General features: G+C 57.4%; 7 protein-coding genes across 7 annotated transcripts; 2 read left to right on the top strand and 5 right to left on the bottom strand.

The window, feature by feature from the left end:
* Window positions 1–3: 3 nt before the first annotated feature.
* CDEST_08221 (uncharacterized protein) lies at window positions 4–1806 on the top strand. The gene has a single exon (XM_062924380.1). The coding sequence runs from the start codon at window positions 793–795 to the stop codon at window positions 1771–1773; it is 981 nt and encodes a 326-aa protein (XP_062780431.1). The 5' UTR covers window positions 4–792; the 3' UTR covers window positions 1774–1806.
* Window position 1807: 1 nt separating this feature from the next.
* Window positions 1808–3972, bottom strand: CDEST_08220 (Putative centromere protein O). The gene is made up of 2 exons (XM_062924379.1): window positions 3736–3972; window positions 1808–3668 (listed from the first exon to the last, which is right to left on the bottom strand). The coding sequence occupies exons 1-2, from the start codon at window positions 3803–3805 to the stop codon at window positions 2860–2862; spliced, it is 879 nt and encodes a 292-aa protein (XP_062780430.1). The 5' UTR covers window positions 3806–3972; the 3' UTR covers window positions 1808–2859.
* Window positions 3973–4182: 210 nt separating this feature from the next.
* CDEST_08219 (Putative ampG-like permease/Acetyl-coenzyme A transporter 1, MFS transporter superfamily) lies at window positions 4183–6714 on the top strand. The gene is made up of 2 exons (XM_062924378.1): window positions 4183–6221; window positions 6273–6714. The coding sequence occupies exons 1-2, from the start codon at window positions 4834–4836 to the stop codon at window positions 6604–6606; spliced, it is 1722 nt and encodes a 573-aa protein (XP_062780429.1). The 5' UTR covers window positions 4183–4833; the 3' UTR covers window positions 6607–6714.
* Window position 6715: 1 nt separating this feature from the next.
* Window positions 6716–8116, bottom strand: CDEST_08218 (Putative DNA/pantothenate metabolism flavoprotein). Its single transcript, XM_062924377.1, has one exon. It carries the CDS (start codon window positions 8034–8036, stop codon window positions 6843–6845), a length of 1194 nt encoding a protein of 397 aa, XP_062780428.1. The 5' UTR covers window positions 8037–8116; the 3' UTR covers window positions 6716–6842.
* Window positions 8111–8762, bottom strand: CDEST_08217 (uncharacterized protein; the record flags this gene model as incomplete). Its single annotated transcript, XM_062924376.1, has 2 exons — window positions 8111–8228; window positions 8410–8762. The coding sequence occupies 2 exons, from the start codon at window positions 8760–8762 to the stop codon at window positions 8111–8113; spliced, it is 471 nt and encodes a 156-aa protein (XP_062780427.1).
* Window positions 8763–8974: 212 nt separating this feature from the next.
* CDEST_08216 (Putative major facilitator superfamily, MFS transporter superfamily) lies at window positions 8975–11566 on the bottom strand. The gene is made up of 2 exons (XM_062924375.1): window positions 10085–11566; window positions 8975–9987 (listed from the first exon to the last, which is right to left on the bottom strand). The coding sequence occupies exons 1-2, from the start codon at window positions 10662–10664 to the stop codon at window positions 9080–9082; spliced, it is 1488 nt and encodes a 495-aa protein (XP_062780426.1). The 5' UTR covers window positions 10665–11566; the 3' UTR covers window positions 8975–9079.
* Window positions 11567–13441: 1875 nt separating this feature from the next.
* On the bottom strand, window positions 13442–15508 carry CDEST_08215 (Putative zn(2)Cys(6) fungal-type DNA-binding domain-containing protein). Its single transcript, XM_062924374.1, has 2 exons — window positions 14946–15508; window positions 13442–14884 (listed from the first exon to the last, which is right to left on the bottom strand). Exons 1-2 carry the CDS (start codon window positions 15500–15502, stop codon window positions 14647–14649), a joined length of 795 nt encoding a protein of 264 aa, XP_062780425.1. The 5' UTR covers window positions 15503–15508; the 3' UTR covers window positions 13442–14646.
* Between the last annotated feature and the right edge of the window lie 1344 nt (window positions 15509–16852).

Here is a 16852-nt window from a genome sequence, read left to right as displayed (position 1 = left end):
AGATCTGGCGTGGCTGATGCTTACAGGGAATGGTGGAGTGATCCCATCTTTAAAGACCAAGCCCCGTTCCTGTATCAGATCCATGCGTGAAGTGAGGCTGCGCACATCTCCATTCTCCATCTCTGCTCTGCCGGCCTTCTTCTCTTCTTCCATTTTCTTCCGAATAGAGATCCCTACCTGCCCATGGGAGACAGGGCATCCCCAATCTGTCTTTCCCGTATCCGTACCTGTCGTCCCGAATTGATCCAACGTAATTTTAGAAGAGAGTCGTCCGAACCAGGCCGTCCTTGTAATCACGCCCCCTGATCTACAGCCAGGCCCGAGACGGATTGCCCAATCACGGAGATCTTCGACAGGGTCGATGGAGGCCTGCGGGGTGTTCTTCTTTCAGCCCCTCCCCCTTTGGCCATGTACTGGAGGGCTTCTCTGTGGAGAGACGATGTCATGATTGTGATCAGAGCTGACCCAGCATGGCGATCCCCCTCCCCTTGAGAGAGAAACTCCATGAGCCTATTCGGGTGTCTGCACCGAGTGACGCAGTCCCCCCTGGTCCCCCGTCTGTCTGACCATTCTGTGAGCGACATCCTCGAGGGGGGAAAAGATTGAAAAGGGCGGTTCACCACCCAGTCTTGCAGTCTTCCTGTCTCTCTTTCTCTCCTTAGTATCTCCGATACCAATACACTCGCTAATACCTTCAATACTGTCCCGTGCTTTCTACTTTTCTCCTTGCCCTTCTATCGTTTACTCGTCGTCACACTCGCTCACTCACCTGAGCAAGGAGCACCACTCAGTATGCGCTACTCAACCGTCACACTACTCGGCCTCGTGGCCGTCAGCTCCGCAACATGGGACGGTCAGTTCAGCTACCCTCCCGGCATTGACCCCATGGGCCTGAGCAACGGCAACGTCGAGTTCAACATCAAGACCTTCGGCCCCTTGACGGGCCCGCCGGCGGGCTGCATCTCCGTCTGGCACCCGCCGCACCCGGACGTCTACATCGACGACTGCAATAGCGACAAGGAGCACGGCTGGCACTGGGTCCACCCAGGCAAGCCCAAGTGGTGGAAGCACCCGGGGAAGGACAAAGACCACAAGAAGCCCAAGAAGCCCGGCCACGACAAGCCCAAGCACCCTGACCAGCCTGACCAGCCGTGCGACAAGTGCGATCAACCTCATCAACCCGATCAACCTGATCAGCCTGACAAACCCGATCAACCTGATCAACCCGATCAACCGTACCAGCCCGAGCAGCCTGAGCCCACCACCACCCCACAATGGAAGTGGACAACCTCAACCATCACCCAGACCGCCATCTCCACCATCTACAGCTGCCCGCCCAGCGTCACCAACTGCCCCGGCAACGGCGGTGGCACCCAGTACGAGACCGTCACCGTCCCGGCCATCGTCACAATCTGCCCCGTCCCCGTCGAGCCCATCCCGGGCCCGACATCCCCGCCCGCTGCTCCTCCCCCCGCGCCCACAGCACCATCAGCCGAGCCCGTCCCCAGCGCACCCTCACCTCCCGAGACTCTCTCCTCTATCGTCATCCCGCCCCCCGTCTCTTCTGGCCCGGCCGAGGTCCCCCCCGTGCCGTCGAGCCCGCCTGAGGCTCCTCCCGTCACGACCACCAGGCCGAGCGTCGGCACCATCACGAGGCCCAACCCGACTGCGACCTCGGGCCGCGCCGTCGTCACCGCCGGCGCCGCCCAGAACGTCCAGCGCGCGGGCGGTGTCGTTGTCGCCGCCGTTGCCGCCGTTGCCGCCTTCATCTAAGGACTATTCCCTCAATTTCTCTGGCTTTTGCTCTTAGACGTGTTGGGTTACGGACCGGATAGATGGGCGTACGCCATGGCTATCATTGTGTATGTGCAGGAGACACAACGGCAGATTTGTGGTAATGACTGGGACGCAATGAACGATTTTGGGGGCTCCTCCGGATGGAGGTGCCCAGTTGATTCTTCGCAAAACTTGGGCGGAGGAAGAATTCGACTCTGGGGCCTGGAAACCAAACTTAATTAGTTAAGGCTAATATAATGGGCTGTGTATCTTTCTATTTCAAAGTGCTTTGCCTCCCTTCAAACCAGCGTCTTGGGACCCGATGCTGTGGTACCTCCTCCAAAGGCGAGAGCCCCTTCTTGCACGACAGTGACACACACCATGAATTTTATCCGCCCTCTCTGGTTCTTTCGGCTCCGTCGCTGGCATGAGCCCAACGTGTGCTTTGAGGCAGCAGCAGCAGCAGCTGATCGACGGCGGATCTCCAAGTTCTAGGGAGCCCTAGGGCAGATCGGTCAATCTCCCGGCCCATGTTGAATTCTCCTCAACCGGCCTTCTCCAGTAGTGGGCAACTACGGTCGGGCGATCAAGGCGAATTCCCCGTTGCATGATGCTTTAGATTGAGTGCACTATGCTTATATTTGCGTGCAGACCAAGTCGCGGATGACTCGGGTCTCCACATACGAGTCGTAGGACCTTTGGGGGTAGTGCTTTTTGGTGCCGGGAGCCGACAGCACAGACGCGTGACCCACGCAGAACGACGGATGGTGGAAGGGATTCTTAAATCTGGTGCCGGGGACCCGGCTCATGAAATCATCGAAGAGGGCCGGAGGAGGGTGGATATGGTGGATAGGATCGATTGCCTGGATCAGGGGTTTCCCGCCACAAATCAGGGGTATCGAGTGTGAAGTTGATGAGTTGTGGACAGAGAAAATTCCCTCCCGTTTTCGCTCATCAGCAGAGATTGGAAAATACCGTACCACACTCGTGCGGACGAGCGGATTGTGAGCACAGTTCGTCGCTCTGCTCGCCGTGCGGACGGCAGATGTCAGGGTAATGTCGGTTCCTGCTTCCAATCTCACGTCAAGTGCTTGTCAGCTGCTTTGCGACGTCCTCCACGCGGCGGCTGTCACCCAGAAGATCCCTGGTAACCTCTCGATCGCGTCCTGCTGTACCAAGTATAACCAGCTTCTGGATTTGTCCGTCCTCGCTCATGACCAGTCTGCCTGCCCTGCCGTCGGCCCATTCAATGCTGATCTGCTTGGCTTCGATGTCTGCCGCAACAATGCTGGTGACCGCCTGCGCCGAGTCCTCATCGGCATCGCTGCTACCGCGAAGACCGGCAGCCTTCTGCAAGTCACCAATGACTGCGGTCCGGTTGTGGAACCTCACAATTTCTCTCCTCAGTGTCCGGACAAACCGGGATAAGTCCTGGATCTTTTGTCTTTCGTCGTCAGCTGGCTTCGGTGCCGGGAGGTGACGCGCGGCAAGCGCTGCCAGCGGAATGCACAGAGGAACGGTGTGTCGATGGACTCGTAGGTGGCGGGACTCCTTGTATGGCCGATTGAGCATAACGTAGTATGGTCTGCGGAATATGGCGCCGGACATGATTTCGATACGGATGCCGAGGACATGACCGCGGTCAACGGCATTGGGGTCGGGGTCTTGGACCCTAAAGGTCGTGACTGTCGCGCAGGTACGGTAGAGACATTGTTGGTCGTGCGCTTCTTGGGCTTTGGATCGAGACAGGACCTGGTCGTGGACCGGATTCGACTCGAAGGGGAGCGCGAACGCACTGCGTGTCTGATTGTCTTCTTGGAGGGCTGTACGCGTTGGCTCTGATGAGATGAGAGCCGTGGCTTGCACTTTCAACTCCTTCTTCAAAGAGGCGACTGGGCGCATCCACGGTAAGCAAGCATCCACATAGGGCTGGACTGGCTGGACTGGCTGGCCGCCTACCTTTGGCTCTGAGATCGTTGATCTCCTGGCTGAGGGCCTCGGTGGCAGCATCTTGCGATTCGGCCGACATCACGCAGGTGGTAGGTAAGTGACAGAAAAACGAGACCGCAGATCGATCTGGGGCGGAAGCAAGGGAACTGTTGTGGCCAGCGATGACGTGATCTGGGTGCTTCGACGCGAGTGACGCGTCTCGAGGTAGGTAGTTGACATTCGCTGCCAGCCAACTTAGCAACGCAGCGCAGCGCAAACACGGTCAGCCACTAGGTAGCCACTGGTCAGTAAACAGTCCAGCGCGGAATGCGACGCCTGCGGGGAAGCTTATCTAATCACTTATCTTGTCGACCATGAAGCATCCGAATCCAGTATGGCGCCAGGGGTCCCAGGCAGCCGGCGGCTTTGCTTGAGTGGGGCATCAATCTGTCTGGACCTGGATAAGCTTCTTTGCATCTTCTCCCGTCTCTCCTTCGTCCGCCACAAGTTGGTGTCGTCGCAACCAAGAAACACCCTTTTTCGTTGTCTTGAGGTGCTTCGGCAAAAAATCGCAACGTCTCAGTCCTTTTTGGACTCGATTCTTTTCCCCCTTGTAAAACCTCGTTCTTACTCCTTCTTACCGTCATTTATTTTGGACCCCGCAACGGCCAATCGACCACATTTCGTTCCCTTTCTTTGCCACCCGTGTTTCCCAAAAAAGTGTCAAAGGCCACGGTTGCGCTTTCACTCGTCCTGCCAGCATCGCCCTTCGCCTCCCGTCCTTCCTTCAACCAACCCAACCGCGCAGGAAACAACCGAACTTTCGGTCATCTGGGTGCCTAGCGCCTCTTTACCTGTCATTGCGCCGGTCTTAGCTGTGTTGAAGACACTGTCGCCTTGACTCGCAGGGACGCTCGCTCCACCCCGCCCTCGACCTTATCGCGTCCTCTCTGGACAAAGAAACTTCTCCTTTCTCACAACACCCGACTTGTCGCATAAAGTCTCCCAACATATACGTCTACTCTTTGAATATCACTGCTCGCGCTCGATACTTTTGCCTCCTGCGACGACTAGACGCTGCGCCGCAAGTTCCAACCCCAACAACCCTTCATAGCAACCCAAGCCCAAATGAGCGTCCGAACACGCCGAAACAAATCCGTGAAGCGAAAAGCTTTGGCCGATCTAGCTGTAGACACAGGCAGCACAAACGGCCACGCCAACGGCGTGATGAACCAGAACAGCGTTGAATATCGGCGGAAGGCGACAGCTCCTGGCTCCGACACCGTCACCGCGAACCTCATGTCGCGCGAATCTTTCACCCTTGACGATCCCGTGCCCAAGACCCCTATCGCCAACAACCATGGCTTCTTCGAGTTACCGGTGCAAGACCAGAGGAACTTCCTCCTGTTGGTGCTCCTATACTTCCTGCAAGGCGTGCCCATGGGTTTGGCGGGCGGCTCTGTCCCCTTCCTCATGAAGGACCACATGTCGTACAGCGAGATTGGAATCTTCAGCTTGGCTTCATATCCCTACTCCTTGAAGCTTCTCTGGAGTCCGATTGTGGATGCTGTCTGGAGCCCCAAGGTCGGCCGCAGAAAGAGCTGGATTCTTCCTATCCAGCTGCTTTCCGGATTTGGTATGCTATGGCTTGGATCGACCGTGGAGAACATGATGGCCAACACCGGCAAGCCCGGCGGTCCTACCGTATGGAACTTCACCGGCTGGTGGTTCTTCTTGGTGTTCATGTGCGCCACCCAGGATATTGCTGTAGACGGCTGGGCCTTGACCCTCCTGACTCCCGGAAACGTTTCCTACGCGTCCACCGCGCAGACGGTCGGTCTTACTGCTGGTCACTTCTTGTCTTACACTGTTTTCTTGGCATTCAACTCCAAGGATTTCGCGAACCGCTACTTCCGCAGCTCCCCGTTGGACCAAGGTCTGATGTCCCTCGGCGGGTATCTCACTTTCTGGGGCTGGGCCTACATTGCCATCACCATCGGACTGTCTCTCTTCAAGCGTGAGGAGAAGACCAAGAACGAGGATGGCATCTGGGACGTGTACAAGATCATGTGGGGTGTGCTCAAGTTGAAGAACATTCAGACCATCATCATTGTCCACCTCATTGCCAAGATCGGCTTCCAGGCCAACGACGCCGTCACGAACCTCAAGCTTATCGATAAGGGTTTCGGTCAGGAGAACATGGCTTTGACGGTTCTCATTGACTTCCCCTTCGAAATCGCGCTCGGCTACTATGCCGGCAAGTGGTCACAAGAGTACACCCCAATGCGCTTGTGGTGTTGGGGTTTCATGGGCCGTCTTGTCGCTGCCCTCATTGCCCAGTTCACGGTCACCATCTTTCCGGCAGGCGGCGTAACTTCTTGGTACATGCTGGTGGTAATTGGCGAGCACGTCTTCTCGACCTTCACCAACACTATCATGTTCGTCGCCGTCTCGGCTTTCCACGCTAGAATCGCAGACCCCGTCATCGGCGGCACCTACATGACTCTGTTGGCCACGTAAGTTTACCTTTGGCTTCATCCGAAGTACCCATGCTAACAGATCCTAAGCGTTTGCAACCTCGGTGGCACGTTCCCGCGCTTTTTCGTTCTGCGTCTCGTCGACTACTTCACCGTCGCAACCTGCCACCCCGGCAACCCCGCGGACCTGGGCGCTCTTAAGGGCTCAATTGTCACTGAGCCTTTCTCATGCTCCTTGCAGCCCGACAAGGAGAGGTGCGTTGCCGGCGGCGGCGCGTGCGAGATGGTGCGCGACGGATACTACTTTGTCAACATCATCTGCGTCATCTTCGGCGTCGTCACATTCATGCTGTACATTCGACCCAGAGTTTTGCATCTGCAGTCGCTGCCCATGCGAGCATGGCGTTTATCACCGTCCAAGTAAAGTGCGTGCAGACTGTGCATTAGAAAAAAAGGATGTTCATACATTGTAATTATTTTTCATCACGTAGCGAATGGTTTGGAGACGTTCAGAGACACAAAAAGGTGTATTTTGATACTTTTCATTACCATGTATGCGCGCTATGCCATTATGTATCTAGTGACGCTCGCCAGCCCACCAAAAAGAAAACAGTAGTTCTATCCGAGAACACACACAATCTCTCCCGTTCGTCCGAAACACTACTTCTGCAAGGACTGGATATGCTGCGAATGCAGCTCCTCCACGGCGGGGATGATCAAGCTTTCAATCTCCACCTCGGGGTCGCTCTCCGGCAGCGCGTTGGGGTCCAGCGGCTTGTCCTCCCATGACGTCTCGGACCCGTCGCCGCCAGCGGGTCTCTCGCACTGGGCGCTCGGTACGCGGACCCACCGGTCGGCCTGGCCCGGCGCGACGAAGACGACCTCCCACTTGCGCGTGGACAACAGGTTGCCGATGACGAGGTGGTGCTGGTAGCGCTCGAGCGAGTATTTGGCCTTGTGCACGAGGATGGCCGGGTCTGTCTCGAGCTTGAAGCTGACGACCATGCCCTGAGGCGCCCAGCCGTCGACGAGGTTCTGGAGGAACTTGGGTACGGGGTCGAGGTCGACGATGAGGCGCTTAGAGCGGGGCACCTTAGGGGACGAGTCGAAGTTGTCAAACGTCTCCTCGTCCTCGGGGCTGGCACCGTTGCCGTTGCCGTCTCCGTTGCTCCTAGCGGGGGTCCTGGCGGGGGTGGGCGCGGCGGCCGGGGCTCCAGAGCCAAACGAGTCCGTGGCGTTGGTGGACTGGATCTTGTGCTCGGCCATGCGGTCCTGGGGGAGGAAGAAGTCGGAGACGGCGGCGGCGAGGTAGAGCAGGGCCGAGGGGCCGAGGGGCCTCAGCAGGCCGGCGATGGCGCGCAGCTCAAAGAGGTAGTCGGTGATTGTCGTGAAGGGGAGCATCAGCAGCATGTTGTTGCGCTTGGCAGCGGTGTACTTGCGCAGGACGGCGCGCATGCGCTCCTGGTGACCTGGGTTCGCGACGACAGTGCCGTCGTGGCCCTCGGCGAGGAAGTCGAGGAAGCAGTCGGTGGCGTGGGAGTAGTGGCGCGAGTAGGGCTGCAGGGAGAACTGGCGGTGCAGGAAGATGACGGCGTAGCCGGCCTCGAGGAAGTACTCGGCCGAGGTGGCGCCGCGGGTTCCCGCGGAGAAGTTGTCGATGAAGCGGACTGTCTGCTTCTCAAGGGGCACAGTCGTGCCGCCCGAGGTGACGAGGACGATGCGCCGGGAGGAGGCGGCGTGGTGGTCTATGAAGGAACGCGCGGCCGAGACGTGGGACTCAAGGTTCTTGGGTGGAGGCTGGGACGAGAAGTAGGCGTCCTCCTGGCGCTCGGCGGTTTCTGTTGGGACCGACATCTTGTGGCCGAGATGGGAGAAGAACGACAAATCGGCAAAGGGATTTTTTCAATTTGGCGGCCAAAGAGCTCTGCTCACAATGTGCTAAAGTGAGCAGTGGTTTGGGAGAGAGGGCTGGCTGATATCAATTGCCAGGGAGGATATACTGATAAGGGTCGTAATGAGTCAGATCTGAGGGGGCTCGTCAGCCAACTAATACGGGAATGAAGAACAAAAGGGTCGGGTATATCTCCGAAAGGTTCCCTCGCAACCGCTTAGAATATAAGGTGTAAAAGGCTTGTAAGCAGTGTGGTTCCCGTCACCTCACTCAGCGCAACCCTTCCGCCAGACCTCGGTCCTCTGGCAGAAACCTCCCTCATATGACGTGGCTTACATGTCACTCACCGTGTGGGTTTTAAGCGATCTTTGCGAGCTCTCCCAGTAAAGAATACTGCAAATCTGAAGGCGCGCGTGGTAACGAGTGCTCATGCAGCGCCTCACGACGAAGCACAACTTGAACAAGCTGAACCGATTCCGAGACGAGACGGATGCTCTGTCGACAAAGCAAGAGGGAAAAGGTGACGAGGGTTTTAAACCGTCGTTTCCAGCGGCCGGTTCGGTTCCTCCGCACGGGCCGAAGGAGGTCCGTGCACCACCGACCCGCACCTCCGGGATGGAATCTGCTGCGGATTTCTGGGAACGTATTTGCTTCGGCGCTTCGCGACGACGTCCCGTCGGCGGCCGCATCGCTTTATGCCGTAAGACATATTTCCGTATCTGTACACAAGACCCCCGCACATCTGTGCTGTCCTACATGACACCGATAGCCGCTGTTCAAGTTACAACCTCGGCAATTCAGGACTGGTACAACAACAATAACAACAACGTCGACGACGACGACGACGGTGAAGACAAATATTAGCTTTGATAGTGAAGTATTGCAATTTGTTTTCTTTTCTCTATCCGAGGTGTCTACGTAGAAACGTTATTCGTGTGCCCATGTTCAAATATTCCATTAAACCCTTCGTGACGCCGTCGTCCAATTCCCCCTGCTCGGCCTTCCATTAGAAGATTCCCCAAATGTTCTTCCCCACGCAGACAACCTTGGCAGCCATCATGGCCACGAGAGCCAGCATGTACACGAGACCGGTGAAGACGATAAGACCCCAATACCTCCCGCCCGTCGCCGTGACAATCTCGCCACCGATGGGGATGCCGATGAGGCACGCGATCGACACGACGGTGTATGTCGTCGAGTAGTATCGTCCGTAGGACTGCGTCTTGCACAGCCGGCCGACGCAAACAGGGCTGATGCTGATGTTGTTCCCGCTCGCGAACCCGAACAGAACGGCAAACACGACGATGCCCGCCGTTGTCGAACCCGCTGGCAGCCAGATGGCCAGACACGCAACGATGGAGAGCAGAGTGGCGACCATGTTGCTGTTGAAGGGCCCCGCCTTGTCGGCCCACCAGCCAGGCAGGGCTCTGCCGAAGACGCTCCCGGCGTTGAGGATGGGCAGAATGGAGAAGGCAAAGGACTCGCTGAAGCCCTCGCTGAGCATGTAGCTCGAGATGTACGTCAACGGGATGAAGAGGGCGAACTCCATGAGGAAGATGCCGGCCGTCGTGAGGCTGAAGGCGGGGCTGCGGAAGATGCGCGGGTCCGGGTGGGGGCTCGCGTTGCGCGCGGGCGGCAGGCGCGAGCGGATGAGGAAGTTGGAGGCGCCGCAGAGGAGCAGGCAGATGAAGCCGACGGCGCGGATGGTCCAGCCCCAGCCGATGCGCGGGAAGAGCGACTGCATCATGAGCGGGAACACGATGCCGCCGATGGAGCCGCCCGTCGAGGCCATGCCCGTCGCGAACCCGCGCCGGCGCTTGAACCAGTGGCCGACGGCGGCGATGGAGGGCGTGAAGACGAGGGAGCTGCCGAGGCCGCAGAGGATGCCGAAGGCGAGCATGAAATGCCAGTACACTGAAGCGGGGACAGTTGTCAGTTGTTGCGGCGGCGAGGACGCGCGGGGGGGGGGGGGGGGGGGGGGGGGTGACAAAAGGAAAGGAGGATAACTCACATGTGCAGATGCTCAGCAGCATGACGCCGAGGACGAGACAGACCGTCCCGGACAGCACGAGCCAGCGCGGACCGTACTGGTCGAACACAGGACCGATGTAGATGCCCCCGAAGAAGCACAGGAAGGTGTAGACGGAAAAGATCCAGCCGATGGTCCCCTCGGTGTACCCCTCGAGCTGGTGCGTCGCGACGTACGTCTGGAAGATGGCCAGGCTGTTCATGATGCCCAGCGCCGAGAACAGCGCGAGCCACGAGCCGAGGACGACGGACCACGCGCGGAGGCCGCCCTCGGGGTACGTCTCCTCCTCGGCGGCCGTGTCGGCGCGGCCGAGGCGGTCGTCGTCGCCGCCTTCCTTGTTGTAAGTTTCCTGCTGGTAGAGGCGGTCCTGGCCGTAGGCGTCGCCGCCGGCGCTGGCGACGGCGTTAGAGACGGAGGGGATCAGGTCGTTGCCCACGGCGGCGGCGGCGCCGTCGCGGGCCGCGCTCTCGGTCTTGCTCGGGAGCGGAAAGTCATAGTTGCTGTAGTCGGGTTCCGGCGCTAGGTAGCCGTCTTGGCGCGGCGTGTTCTTTTCCGGATCCATCGTGGTAGGTGGAAGGGCGATGATGACTCGTGCTAGCCGGCCTGCCTTGGGGGGTTCTTATCGTCGGAAGACAGTCCGTCTTGCCTTCTCTTTGGATTTTGCCGCGGTTTCTCCTCTTCCTGTCCGTCGACACGCCTTCTTCTCGTGTCCTGGTCTCTCTCACCCAACTCGGTCTCTTGCTCACCCTCCTCTCACTCCCGCAGACGCTTTCTCAAGATTGAGGGACGTAGCTCAGTCGTTGAAACAAGGTTGTCGTAATATCTGTCCCTTACAGAACAGAATCAAGGTTCGGAGTGGACATAGACTAATACATTCATCCAATAATTCCTCCCCACGTAGCCCTGTGCGCAGAAGCGGCTGAGCGAACCTACTTGTAGTTTTCCGTTCCTCCTTAAGAATTCCCTAGTCTTTCTCGGCTAGAATAGCCTGGCTAAGAAGGAAGAGGAGGGATTAGGGGGGGTGGGCTGAACTGAAAGGCAAGGTGTGGTGGGTTGAGCGAGCTTAATGCAATTATCCGGTCATTCATTCAGTCTTCAGTCATAACTACGCAACCGTTACAAAGAGAGACGGGCGACATGTAACAGAAGCGGGAGAACGACACGGAAAGTACTAGCTATTGGGGTACAGGCAAATGGAAGGGAAAGGGGCAAGGAGACAAGACGGCTAAGGACAAGAAGGGGAGAAAACTTTTTTTCCTCCTACCCCCCGGGTTGTGTTGGATCGGGAGCCGACGCTCGGAAACGGGCAACCGACAACCGTTGTGTGAATAAGGTAGGTTCCAGCTCCTTCGTTAGCCGGGGTCGGGGCTGGTCTCAGCGGGCTGGGTCCGTCCGGCGTGGTTGGACTCTTCGGCTCGCGCTTCCTCAAGAGTCAAGAGTCAAGAGTTTCGATATGTGGGTCAGCCAGACACAAGTTGATTTGCTACATCTCCGCACCGCCTTTATGCTGAGATGCCTTTCAGGCATCTTCAATGTGCCTCTTTCTCTCAATTTGCTTCATACAGTTAGGCCATCGACAGCCATCGCGCGAGTAGACAGGCCGCCCGTCGCCACATGCGTGTGGTGTGGTCGATCAGCAGAGTGTGCCGGTCGAGAGAGCGCGAAAACGCGAACGGCTCAAGACGGGGTAGGGGGGGGGTTGTCAATGGGTTGGGGGAGAGAGCGAGAGAGAGCGAGAGTGAGAGCTCGTGATGGAACCGACCAATGGCGTATTTCAATTAGTCGTTAGCTTGCTTCAACCGTGACCAACCTGGGGTCCAGGGCACACCCGGCACATGACATTATCCAGTGCTCAGTCGAGGCGCATACGTAGTACTGCAGGAATGCCCAACAGCAACCACAATCATACTCACGTAGCTGTATGCAATTACCGCGACATTTCAACACCGTACCCCCCCATCCCCTCATCCATCTGCTTACTTATGGCGGAGCACGCGGTGATTCACACCATCACGCACGTCAAACACCATGATGACCATGTTGACTAATTGGTTTGCGCGCCCTTCTTGTACACTGGCCACTCCCCAGGATTTATAACGCAGACGATCGAGATAGAATGACACCTTGATACCGCACATCCTATCGCTTCGGATTACTCCCACACATGACATGGCAGTGTTGATATATCAGCAAGTGGCGGCTGTCACGTCTAAGAGAGGGGAGGGATCTTGGCTGACGCATAAGTCGAGGGGTGGAAAAAATTCCTGACAAAAAAAGCGACACTGTCTGTCAGCGGCGTTCGGCCGGTAGCGGAATGTCAAGCTCGGCTTCTTCCAGTGGCCATTCCCCGCTCGCCGCAGAGCGCCGAAAGTTTTTTCCCCCCATTCAAAAAGAAAACCGCCGGCTCCGGCCGCTCATCAGCCTTCAACACTCCTCCCCATAAAGCTGATTGCCGCACTTTACCCGACAGACAAGGGCTTTCTGCCATAGTTTACGTAATTCAAGGCATCAGCCTTCAGAAGTCCGTGCTTTGTCTTCTCCACAGGAAGCCGGGGAACACCCCTGCCCATCGCTCTGATGAGAAAGTCGTAAAGCAACAGCAGAATCCATAATCCCCTCTGAGCGTCTCGACGTCTTCAATTGAAGGGAGAGAAGCCTGCCTTGCCAGCCACGCCATCAAAGACGGAGTTTCCGCCGCCCACCTAACCCCTCGGTCTCTAAGGTCTCCCCTCTTACTGCCCTTTTCGATCTAGACCTCATCGTGTTCGACGCCAACCAGCTCTAGCGCCAACGTCCCACGTCACCCATCTCACCGCACAGCGGGAAACAAAGAAGGTAACAAAAAGGAGGGGGGCACCCCCGCCAAAGCAGCACACAGTGAGTGCCCTCGGCCGAACGTCGCTGCGCATGGCTTATGAACTCTCCCAAGGTCGCCCTCCCCTCCCCTCCCTCCCCAATCTTTTCTCTTCTTTTGAAGTCGTCTTTGACACATCCCCGTGCTATCGGAACCGACTCGGCCGGACGGGGCAAAGAGACTCGTCCAAGGATGCCACAACCTGCCAAATGCCCATCCAAGACTGATCGATGCCCTATAAGCGGCCAGCTGACCAGTCTTGGCCTTTTCCCAGACCTTGCAAAAGCCGTATTCAAGATCTCTCGCTGTGCAAACCTCGGACATATTTTGTTCTATGCTGAAGGAACTCTACCAAAACAATCCCCCCGAATAGTTCAAGTGTGCCCTGTCCTTGGTCCTCGATCCCCCCTGGTGAACATGGCAATTGCACCTCTCGGCCCGAACCCGCGCCGACGTCTTACCGCTGTCCTACCGCGCCGTCCATCGGGCACGCCCCGTCATAGGGCTGGCTGGCTGGCTGCACATGCAATGTAGTACTCAAGTAGCTGATAACAGCCACGCTTGCACATTTTATTTTTGCTTGTATCTGCCCATCATCTTGGAACCTTCCCCCCCACCTATCCCCTCCCTGTGCCTGTCGACCGTCGGCGGAACCCATTCCGCACGGTCCCCTAATGGGCTCATGCGCACGCTTGGAGGGAGGGGAACCGCTGAAGTAGCAGCACGAAACGGTGCTGTGCGGTGCGTCGCCTGTCAGCCGTGTGTTGCTGAGACTGTCATCTCTTCCCTCACAACGCTCTGGCGACGTTTCGCCCTCACGGTGACAATGGCTGCGAAGGTCCTAACGACCTTCGGGGCTGTCTCCGATCGGTCATTTCTCGCTCCTTACTCAACCCCTCCCCCGGCCGTCCCTCCCAGCTGAGAGCTTGTGGTGTGGGACGATGCTTAGAACTCACTGTCGATGATGAAATTGAAGCTTTTGGGGTTTGACCGACGCCTCCATCGTGACCATGCTTGCGTAAACGTTCAATCTTCTTTTGTGCGTGTCGCCAGTGCAAAGCTGTTTCGGTCTAATGATCGCATTTTGTTAGAGACCGAGACATCTCTTCGGACCCCCTTCTCCCGCCACAAGTTTGCAGCTGCTTGGTCAGGACAACATAATAATACCCTATGTTTTACGGCTGTACGCCACGCATGGTTCCTTCTCGCCTTCACGCGCGGCGAGTCTGTTGCGAGGACATACACTGACGCTCCTTTCGTCAAACAACTCCATCGCCTCTTTTAGATAGCTCCAAGCCGAGGTCCGTCGGGCGATGTCGCCTTCGGCGCGAAGCTGTCCAGATCGGCGTGGATCTGTTGGACCGAGTTTTAGTTGTAACGGTCACCGGACCGCTTGCGTAAAGAACATGGCCAAATATTGCTCGTTGGAAAAGTGAAAAACAAAATCTTGGCCCTCAGGAAGCCGACTCCGATTTCCTAAGGAATCCCCACGCCCCGTCACGACCCAGTAGTTTCCCAAGCCCGCCGCCTGCTTCGCCGTCGTGGTCTGTACGCGCAGAGTTCACGGATCAACTGGTCAGGCCCTCATGCCATCTTGAGTCTGACCGACCGCTGCCCTTTGTGAACCTCAATCGCTCGTGGAAGTCACACAAGAATGCGCTAACCTCCCAGGGCAGTCAGTACGCGCGCGTCAGTTCGGTCTCGTCATGTCATCATTAAGTAGCCGCTTGAGAAAAGCCCCCGGCTCCTGGGGCCGTCCGCCGTCCATCTCTGCGTTTGCCTCCCCGTCCGGCATGCCTTCAAGCTTCACTGTTTCCGCGGAGCCTGGTCGACCGCCTTCGTGTGAGGTGAAGACATCTATATGATGTCTAATCGTGTCCAGTAAGACAGTCCGGGCCGAGGCGTCGAGTTTAGAAACGGCCGATTTTCTGGTGTCTTGCTGTCAGTCTAACAAGCCCTGAGGGGGGTTTTGGGGCTAGGTCAAATTACAAAAGCTCGAGAAGAGACGATATGTCGTCCAGGGGCATGGGGAGGAGGTGCGTGTCGACACTTGACTCCCCCGAGGCAGGAGGCGTCTGGTCCGACTGGGCGGAGGACAGTTGCATCAACAAGTCGGCGTTCTTGATGAACTTGACGAGGTGTTCGAGGTCCGTTTCAATATTGGCGGTGCGCATGCGGCGGATGATTTCGACAGATTCGGCCTCGGAGCGCATCGACAGTAGGCGGAAGAGTTCTTCAAATAGGGTGACGCGACGCTGCAGTTCCTCGTGCTTGGTTTTGAGGGCAGCAAATCGAGTAACGTCTGGGCCGGCATCGTACTCACACCTAGTACGACCCATGCCGGCGCACAAGGAGCACACGGGACGCTGGCCATCGCACTTTGATTTCCTCCTCCGACACGAAGTGCAAGCAATCTTTGTCTGGGGACGGCGTCTAGGCGCACTCGAGGCGGTTCCGGTGGCGGATTGCGGGGTCGACTCCCGTTCTGATGAGGCGCTGCTGGCTGCTGTTGGGCCTGCGGGTAGAATCTCTCGCTGAGGTTTCATCGTGACCTTGAGCGCAGGAAGACCACGGGCAGGCCTGGTGGGCGACCAGGATCGCCAAGGACTGGTGATAGGAGGCGCAGACGTGTAGTAGCCGGGACGGCGTGATCAGCGCGCTCGCCGACAGTGATTGGAACGGGCGCGCGGGTGGACGAATCGAGAGAGAGGGAGGGCAGAACCAGAGCCGGAGTCAGAGCCAGAGCGGGCCGCAACCACAAGAGCAGCAGATCCGCCCGCTTCGCTTGGATTGTCTCGATTGTCTACGACAGAGCGCCTCATACTACCGACCTGTCGGCCATGACTTTTTTTTCTCTTCTTCTTCTGCTTTTTTTTTTTGGGAGGGTTCCCGAATTTCGAGGGTTTTTGCTTTGAAAATAGTCCCGTCGTGTCGGTTTTGTCGATTCGGTCCTGAAGACGATGAGATGCTGCCGCATGTGGTGGTCGCGGATGGAACTACTTTGGGGGCCTGTGAGGTAAGGGTATGACGAAATGGACCACAAGGCCGCCCCAGCGATGGCTGCTGCGCTTTCTTAGGCCAAACTTCTGCGCTCAGGTGCAGCAGTTGCTGGGTGGTGCTGGAGCTGGAGCTGGAGCTGGTGCTGGCGCTGGCGCTGGCGCTGGCGCTGGCGCTGGGCTGAGGGGAGCTCGGATTGTTCCAGCGCCGTTGTAATGCTCACACAGTGGGCCCTCTGACAAGAATAAGAAAACCAGAACTAAGCAACAAAGCCCGAGAAAGGGGGACATAAAATAAAAATAAAAATAAGAGAAGGCCCTCACGATGCAAAAAGAAAGGAAAAAAAGAACAGAAAATACCGATCAAGGCTCAAAGTTAAGCCTTACAAAGTTGTCCAAACCCAATGGACTCGTCTGGCCGTGGCCAGGCCAGCCCATCTGCTGGGAACATGTAGCTATGGCATCCGTTCAGCTACGGCAAGGCAAGGATGCCGCAGCAAGCCAGCTGGACGCCGCCATGCCTATCGAAACTTTGCTGGCACATCGGGGCACCCTCTGCCTGTTGATGTCAGAGGCCCCCCCTCCCTAGCGATTAGTTGCTCGCGACCTTTTCTCGTAATCCCCTCTGGCTGCAGAAACCTGACGAGGTACACGCGAGGGGAAGGACGAGGGCCTGTGGTTTTCCGAAGAAGGGAGGGGGAGGGGGAGGACTGATGATAATGATGATGGAGATGATATAGTGAGGATGATACTACGACATGCTTTGAGTCGGCTGCCGAGTCACCGAAGATGAGATGCATGCATTGCACCCGTCCGTACCTGCACGCTGTAGCCTGTAGGAATGCCCTGCTGGATCCTGGTGGTGGAGGTCATGCGCTGCTTGCCAGGCTTAGCAAAAGG

This window comes from Colletotrichum destructivum, chromosome 5 (assembly GCF_034447905.1).
Source record: "Colletotrichum destructivum chromosome 5, complete sequence".
NCBI lineage: Eukaryota > Fungi > Ascomycota > Sordariomycetes > Glomerellales > Glomerellaceae > Colletotrichum > Colletotrichum destructivum.
Note: the sequence above shows the minus strand (reverse complement) of the source record. Positions and strands in the feature narration are given on the sequence as shown.

What these genes read in the sequence shown, in the direction of transcription:
- CDEST_08216 (XM_062924375.1), bottom strand. Translation starts at nt 10,664, where the DNA reads ATGGATCCGGAAAAGAACACGCCGCGCCAAGACGGCTACCTAGCGCCG. An exon ending in GCTGCTGAGCATCTGCACAT is followed by an intron (nt 9,988 to 10,084) that starts GTGAGTTATCCT and finishes TCCCCGCTTCAG; the next exon opens with TGTACTGGCATTTCATGCTC.
- CDEST_08218 (XM_062924377.1), bottom strand. Translation starts at nt 8,036, where the DNA reads ATGTCGGTCCCAACAGAAACCGCCGAGCGCCAGGAGGACGCCTACTTC.
- CDEST_08220 (XM_062924379.1), bottom strand. Translation starts at nt 3,805, where the DNA reads ATGTCGGCCGAATCGCAAGATGCTGCCACCGAGGCCCTCAGCCAGGAG. An exon ending in CAACGATCTCAGAGCCAAAG is followed by an intron (nt 3,669 to 3,735) that starts GTAGGCGGCCAG and finishes GGATGCGCCCAG; the next exon opens with TCGCCTCTTTGAAGAAGGAG.
- CDEST_08219 (XM_062924378.1), top strand. Translation starts at nt 4,834, where the DNA reads ATGAGCGTCCGAACACGCCGAAACAAATCCGTGAAGCGAAAAGCTTTG. An exon ending in TACATGACTCTGTTGGCCAC is followed by an intron (nt 6,222 to 6,272) that starts GTAAGTTTACCT and finishes ACAGATCCTAAG; the next exon opens with CGTTTGCAACCTCGGTGGCA.
- CDEST_08215 (XM_062924374.1), bottom strand. Translation starts at nt 15,502, where the DNA reads ATGAAACCTCAGCGAGAGATTCTACCCGCAGGCCCAACAGCAGCCAGC. An exon ending in TCGTCTCTTCTCGAGCTTTT is followed by an intron (nt 14,885 to 14,945) that starts GTAATTTGACCT and finishes GCAAGACACCAG; the next exon opens with AAAATCGGCCGTTTCTAAAC.
- CDEST_08221 (XM_062924380.1), top strand. Translation starts at nt 793, where the DNA reads ATGCGCTACTCAACCGTCACACTACTCGGCCTCGTGGCCGTCAGCTCC.